The 7,844-nt window shown below is 38.9% G+C and overlaps 1 protein-coding gene across 1 annotated transcript in view; it reads left to right on the top strand.

Moving 5' to 3' along the window:
- LOC115469451 (protein Jade-3-like) overlaps window positions 1–7,844 on the top strand; it is a 166,056-nt gene that overhangs the window by 130,074 nt on the left and 28,138 nt on the right. The window contains 1 exon segment of the mRNA XM_030202120.1: window positions 852–1,019. Within this exon segment, the coding sequence (XP_030057980.1) occupies window positions 852–1,019 (168 nt within the window).

The raw sequence follows: 7,844 nt of genomic DNA, 5'->3' as shown, positions 1-7,844 counted from the left end.
AGTTATCTATGCAGGGGTCTTACCCTACATAGGTAAAATACAGTTGATTTGTGTTTTACATGTTGTGATCCCCATGAACTCAAGGGGTTTGATAGAATTTAAGTGTTGCATATATGCACCTGCTATATTGCCAAGTACACAAAATGCATGTGGTGCAATTTCTCAGTTGCAATGGTCAACATTTGTTTTAAGTGTCGGCTGCTGTGGTTAAGTTATACCCTGGATATTTTGCACCAGTATCCAGGTGTAATTGGCCTCCAGCTCTTCCTACCAGATAATGTCTACATTCAGTGCCATTACCTAGATAACTTAGGACAGCTTTTTTGTTGTCCTTAGTTATATGGATATTGGCGCTGAATATCTGCATTATCTGAGTAACTCACAGCTCTGCCCCAGCGCTATCCTGATAGCATGAGGGCAGTCTGTTGAGATTTTCAGTGCCATTATCCAGATAGTATGTTGAAAATGTGTTTGGCCCCAGGCAGCGGCACCTGCAACCTGGATAAGTGCCACTAAACATCAGGCAGAGGGCTCTCTGTGGTAAGATTCAGTAAGCCAGTATTATTTAAATTTCTTTACTAAGTTCTTAATTTATAGTAGAACAAACATAATATTTGGGATGTTCCTTAATATCTAGGTGATTCCTCAATGGTTAAATCATGGCTAAGATGTCTTCCAAGTGTTGTGTGTGTATGTATGCGTATGTCCATGCTCATTAATCTAGTATGCTGTCAGCTGTGACTTAAGTAGGATATCTCTGGAAGTTCCTTACACATGCTTACTTCTTAGTTTGCTAACTAGCTTGCCTTCAGCTGGTTTTTAAACATCTTCCCCTTTAATTTTGTTTCTAGGCATGTTACGGAATTCTTAAGGTTCCTGAAGGAAGCTGGTTGTGTCGTAGTTGTGTTCTTGGGATCCATCCTCAGTGTCTCCTATGCCCAAAGAAAGGAGGGGCCATGAAAGCCACTAGGACAGGAACCAAGTGGGCTCATGTGAGCTGTGCCCTCTGGATACCAGAGGTAAAATGAAAAGTAATGTTTCAGCTTACCTATTTCTTTTCTTTGTTGTCATTTTATTAATAAACAAGTCCAATTTTTAGATCCTCTGGTTTTGAAAACCTTGGTTCATGCTTGTATTCTTCACTACATTGAATCGTCTACAACTCATGCAAAATACTGCTGTCAAGTTAATTTATAATGTGAATAAATGTGATCATGTCACACTTTTGTTTTTTAAATATTGATTACACATTCCAAGCAGAATCCATTTTAAGATTTTGTTCGTCACTCAAAAAGTTCTTCACACTCAGTTTCCTCTCTGTTTTTCCTCATTGTTTATTCCATACCAGCCAACACAATCTTCCCGTTTCTCGACTGCGATTCAACTGGTTATTTCTTCCCTCAGGAAGCTGACAGTTGCCTTTTCATGGGATTCAGCATTTGGTTGTGTAGCTCCTACCCTTTGGAATCAACTCGCTAGATATTTGGAACAAACAATCGTGGAAGAAATTCAAAGCTATGCTCAAAACTTGGATTTTTTTGTTGTTGTTGTGCTTTTCCTGATCCTACTGATCAAGTTTAATTTTAGCCTCTCCATTGAGATACAGATATATTCTTTGGTGACAGTTTCCCTATCCTTTTGTTTCTTGCCATAACTATTGTGGAATTTTTGTTGTGCTACTCCCTCCCCTACGTGGTTTTGATGGCCAGTTGTGACCTGTTAATGTCTTTTATGTTCCGACTAGATTATATTTATTTGTTCACTGCAATGATGGGTGCACGCTATGTGTAAAGAGGGCACAGTTTTCTTAGACTGCACACTTTGTGAAAGAGGACGCACTCTTTGCACATAGTTTGCACTCTTTAAGAGAAGTGTCACCTCTTTACGTATGGTATGCACTCCCATCCAAAGAGTTTGCTCTATTATCGGTGAATGACATTTCTTTGGAAATGACAGCTCATTCCTAATAAGTAGGCTGTGATTGGTATGTTTGACTTCTTTGACCTCTAACCTGGAAATCTTTTTTACATTTCTCCGTAAGGACTGTGGTAAACGACATCATCATTATATTGTTGCACGCTAGATAGTGCCATTGTTAAACATTTCAACCCATTCTGCCAACAGATGTCTTCCCAAAACAAGTATTAAACTAGAGGTGGTGAACATTAGCCACACAGGAGATACAGATGGCTGTTTTTTAGAAGGCTTGTTTGTGATTTTCACATGTAAAAAAACAGCATTTACACATGAACATATAAATGCCTAATCCAGAAAGATAATACTTGCACTGCAAACTCACAGTAAGTAGCGATTTTAAGGGGGTGTGGTTTGAGTGTGATGTGGAAGTAAAATCTACATACCTGTTCCCTGTTTCAAAAAGGGAATACATATGTACAGTATGTAAGGAAATTTGCACATTGGGATTTGCACTTGCTCAAAACAACACATAGGATTAAAAAAAAATACTCACTTTGGCCAGCCTATATAGAACGGATTAGGGGAGTTATTATTCTTAATCCCGCATTTGTTTATTTCCCCCTCCAAATAGAAGCAAATAAGATTGTTACGAGAAATGATTTATCTTGGGGGAAAGAGCTCTAGAGCACTCGCTACTGTTTATAATTTAAGAGCAGGTGCTGTATTTATAAGTTTTAGGATATTAATTTCTCCACCAATCACCAAAGTATATATAAAAGATACCATATACTCAGAACACAAAGAGACCGTATTTTTAGCTTCAAAAAGGTTGATTTAATATACAATTGCACACGAGAGGTAGGTTTTTAAAAGGATCTTAGAACAGAGAATTTGTGCATAAAATAGAACAAAGTAGCAGGTAGGTTAACTTACAAGTCCTTGTTACAAGCATGCTGTGGTCCAGCTGATTGATGAGCACATGTTCAGGAGCAAGGCATCAGGAGACCCCAAAGAGAGCAGCAGGTCCCCAGAGGAGGCAGGTTCCAAGAGAGCGAGCTGGGCTGTTTCCAGGCCTTTTATAATGTTAGCAGAGAAGCATGGTGTGTTTATGTCCTGGATATTTTGCAAGGCATTATGGTTAATGTAGTCTGTTCACATGACCACATTATAAGTCCTTCCTTTCTGCACATGTCTGAAAGCTGATGGGAGGGGCAGGTATACCTTTGACAAACAAATGTCCTGTTTATGCTTTTCCTCTGAGTTTTTTGTCTTCAATGGCTTCTCCAGACTTTCTGTCTCTTGGGTCTTTGGTTTTCAGAGATGTCCTGATGAGCGTCCAGGTACCCACCTTAGTCAAGCTTTTGTTCAGTCTTTTTAGGTGGGGAGGGCAGAGAGATTTATATATCTGTCTCTTGTCTTTGTTAAGTGTTTGTAATTGACTATCCCTGCTATCAGAAGTTCCCAGAAAAAGGGATAGGGAGAGAGGGGCTTGAAATGAAACTATTTTCTCTGCTGCAGTGTCAAATATATAAAAGCTGCACAAATATATTGGTGTATATATATGTATCTGATCCAACACAACATCATGCTACACATTTAATTCTGATGATTGGCTTATAACATAACAAGATTACAGACCCGGTCCTTAATTAGCAGCAGTCACACAGGTAGGTTTGTAAATGGCTGACACATACTTACATATGTAGATAGGTTGCTGAGTTTCTTTCATTGATCTTTATCACTTTCATAATTGTAAACTTGGATGCTCCTGCTGTATGTGCCATCACATACACATGCATTCCTGCATATATTTTAGAAAAAGTTCTATGTTGGCAGATCCTTTTCTAAAATACTAGCTGAACTGTATATCTTGCCTTGGCTATATAAATTCCAATTTATAATTTCTGTCTAAAATGGGTCTTACAATGTTTCTAACCTTCAGTTTCCCCAAACCGTTCACTAGGGATATTCATAGTGCACTCTGACTTCAGGAAAACCCTGCTAACCTATTTCCTCATTACTGTTCAATACCCAGTCACAAACATTTTATAACCAGTACCAAATTGTATGCATTTCTTTATAGCTTGTTTAATTTATTTCCCATATTTGCTTTGTCACATAATAAAACTACCAATCTGGACAAACACCTATATTTCACCAAATGTCTTTAATTTCCTCCTTTATTCTCTTATCTTTTTGTCTGTATTGCTTCGTGCTGTATCCTGTTGTTGGATGATTCTTGATCCCTGTTTCAGTCCCTGCTGGATCCTAGCTTTCTGGTTCTCTCCTCAAGTTTGGGCAACAAAGATTTAGTGGCCACGAGCTCTGGAATGCTCAATATGAAAGAAAGGTGGTCGCCACAGACAGAAGATTGTGTCCTGTCTTCCCTGAACCTGTATGTGGACATAGCTTGCTCACCACTCGTGGGTCTCCTGTATTGATGAGAACTATCACATGGCAAAAAAAAAAAGTACCTTTTTTTTTTTTTCACTACAAGAGACTTAGCTATGGTCTGATGTCTTTGGATTGCTGAAATTTATTGAAGCAGTAAAGTCTATAATGGCGGTTCCAGTCTACAGACTATAAGACCAGCAAATCTTCAGGAGGTTGATTGTCTATACAACCTGTGTCTAAAAGATTAGCCTTTAAGTATAAAGTCAAACCTATATCTGGTTTCAGTAAAACACAAGTATTGCACGTAAGAACATAAGAATAGCCATACTTGTTCAGACCAGTGGTCCATCTAGCCCAGTATCCTGTTTCTGACCGTGGTCAGTCCAGGTCATGTGTACCTGGCAGAAACCCAAATAGTAGCAACATTCCATGCTATCAATTGTATGCTAAGCAGTGGCTTCCCCATCTAGCCCAGTATCCTGTTTCTGACAGTGGTCAGTCTAGGTCATGTGTACCTGGCAGAAACCCAAATAGTAGCAACATTCCATGCTATCAATTGTATGCAAAGCAGTGGCTTCCCCATCTCTATCTGAATAGCAGACTATGGACTTTAACTCCAGGAATTTGTCCAAACCTTTTTTTAACCCAAGTTATGCTAGCCGCTGTTACCACATCCTCCGGCAACGAGTTCCAGAGCTTAACTATTTTTTGAGTGAAAAAATATTCCTCCTATTTGTTTTAAAAGTATTTCAATAACTTCATTGAGTGTTCCCTAGTCTTTGTACTTTTTGAAAGAGTAAAAAATCTATTCACTTTTACCTGTCTGTACCACTCAGGATTTTGTAAACCTCAATCGTATTTCCCCATAGCCGTTTCTTTTCCAAGCTGAAGACCCCTCATCTCTTTAGCCTTTCCTCGTATAAGAAGAGTTCATCCCCTTTATCATTTTGGTTGCTCTAATTTGAACCTTTTCAAAGACGAGAATAAATCGAACATGCTAAACAATTACTTCAGAAAATCCTGGGGAAGGACCGCAGTCGGCTGCCAATGGAATATCTGGGACTGGAGTGGATATTGCACTGTTCATGGAGGAAAGCATTTATAAACATCTTGAGAATCTGAAGGTGGACAAAGCTATGGGGCCAAATGGGACACATCCCAGGATACCGAGGGAGCTCAGATAAGTCCTGGTGGGACCTCTTAAAAATTTATTTAATAGAACTTTAGAGATGGGAGAGGTTCCATGGGATTGGAGATGAGCGGATGTGGTCCCTCTTCATAAAAGTGGAGACAAGGAAGAAGTGGGAAACCACAGGCTGGTAAGTCTCACATTGGTGTAGGAAAAATAATGGAGTCGCTGCTAAAAGAAAGGATAGTTAACTTTCTAGAAGCCAACAGGTTACAGGATCCGAGGCAACATAGCTTTACTAAAGGAAAGTCCTGCCAAATGAATCTGATTGATTTCTTTGACTGGGTGACCAAAGAACTAGATGAAGGATATGTGCTAGATATAATCTACTTGGATTATCTGGCTGTTCTCCGAGGGGAGATAGCTAGAAGGTGGAGCAATATAACTGTACCACAGGTATCAACTATTAAATCTAAGCTTTGGCAAACATTATTTAAGCAAACTAACTTTTATATGATGTGGACATCAGGATGTAAACTATTTCTGGACTGGTACAAGCAGGATTCTACTTGAAAGTTCTGATCCCAATTAGAAACAAGGAAAGATCTTGAATTAGAGATTTTATATAGGCCATACGGGACAGTACAACACTATTCGTCAGAACACAGCCCTGTATTAGATTGCCACTGTTGAGTAGTATTTTTGTTTTTGTTTTGTAACGTGAGGTTGACATTTGGAATATGTTACATATTTTACCTTTTCTTTTGGTTGGGAGAGGGGGATGGGGGATTTGATGTTATTTTCTTTTGTTGTTTGAATACTATAACATTAATAAATATTTAAAATAAAAAATAGATTTTCCTTTAGGAAAAGAAGCTCCCTTTCCTTTGCAAGGCAGACTCAAAAGGCCCAGCACCAGACATGCACCAGGCTGCTCCAGAGGGAAGGTGGCAGCCCAAGCAGACCTCACTTTTTGATGTAATTACTTGAACACTATCTGTTCTTTTTCAAAACACATTCTTCCCTACCTGTGGGAGAACGAATTCAGTTCTTGCTTGGGGAATGAGGGAGCATAACAGATTCTTGAGTGCTCAACATCAAGTCAGGATATCGCTGAGGTTTCTGTTCCTCTGAGAAGACCATTTATCTGGATTCAACAATTAGTCCCATGCCCAACTTCTCAGAGATCAAATCAAGCAACTTCTTCAAGTCACGAAACTTGGATAAGCTGGGGAAAATAGTGTTAAATCTTCTTGAACTAAGAACAATTTTTAGTACTTTCAGAGCTTTGTCATTGTATTGTCAGGAAAGTGAATCTTGATCCAAACAAATAACCAAATAGTGATTTTGTTGCAAATATAAATAAACAAGGAGGAAGTAGTTCTTGTGTCATCTGAATAGAGGGAACTGAATATCTGGGACTGGGGATATCCCTTGATATATGCTTCTGTCAGAAACATAACCTTCTGGGAGCATAAAATTTGATTGAGGGCAAACTCAGTTATTGTCTGGAACCTCACAAATGGCCTTTGAACAAGGAGTTAGTAGAAGATATAGTCCAGAAATGAATCATCTTAACAATAGATGTCTTTATATCAGAAGACAGGAAGCAACTTTTTTGATGTTTTGCTCCAGAAGATCAAGATACAGCAGATTAGCTTTAGTTTCAGCATACACTTGGGAACAATACTTCTTGATGTTTGTCCCTCTGGTTTGCTTATACCCAGGGCTTTGCAACAGTTAAAACAGGCCATTGTGTCATAGCCCTGCCCTAGCCTCATCAAGCCTTATTTCTTTGTCTGTACCAGCTATCCATCTGGACCCTGGTTTGTTTAGTAGAATCTCCTTCACCGATAAGATTGAAGAACTATCTACCTACATTCATCTGCATGGATGTTGAATACTCTCTAGATCTCTCTTTCTTGAGAAATGGAAGATATTCTTTATCTTCTAGGAAGGACTATACTAGAAAATCATGCAGCTTAAAGTGGAAAAGGTTTATCATTTGGTGTGTTCAAGAAAAGCTTGACCTGTCCAGCTGCTCTCCAAGGAGCCTGCTTCAGTATTTTTCAACTTTCGCTGTGTGGCTCAAGTGCCACCTTAGTAAAGGTTCATTTGAGTGCAATAGTGGTTTATTATGAGCACATTAAAGGAAGCCCTATATTGCTTTCTATGTATTGCTGTCCAAGAGTGTTCAAGGGAGTAATGATGCAAAAAGCCTTCAATCAGCAGACCGTCTGTTATATTTGTAGACTACGCTCCGTAAACAAATTTATCACAATAGTCACCTCCATGTGTGAATGATTTATCTTGCTCTCTACAAAGATTCTCTATTACCGGTAAGTAACTTTGCTTTACTGACTTCATTCTCTGGAACAAGAATTCTCTAACCTTGTTTTCCTTA

This window comes from Microcaecilia unicolor, chromosome 4 (genome assembly GCF_901765095.1).
Source record: "Microcaecilia unicolor chromosome 4, aMicUni1.1, whole genome shotgun sequence".
NCBI lineage: Eukaryota > Metazoa > Chordata > Amphibia > Gymnophiona > Siphonopidae > Microcaecilia > Microcaecilia unicolor.
This window is presented reverse-complemented; position numbering and strand designations above follow the sequence as displayed.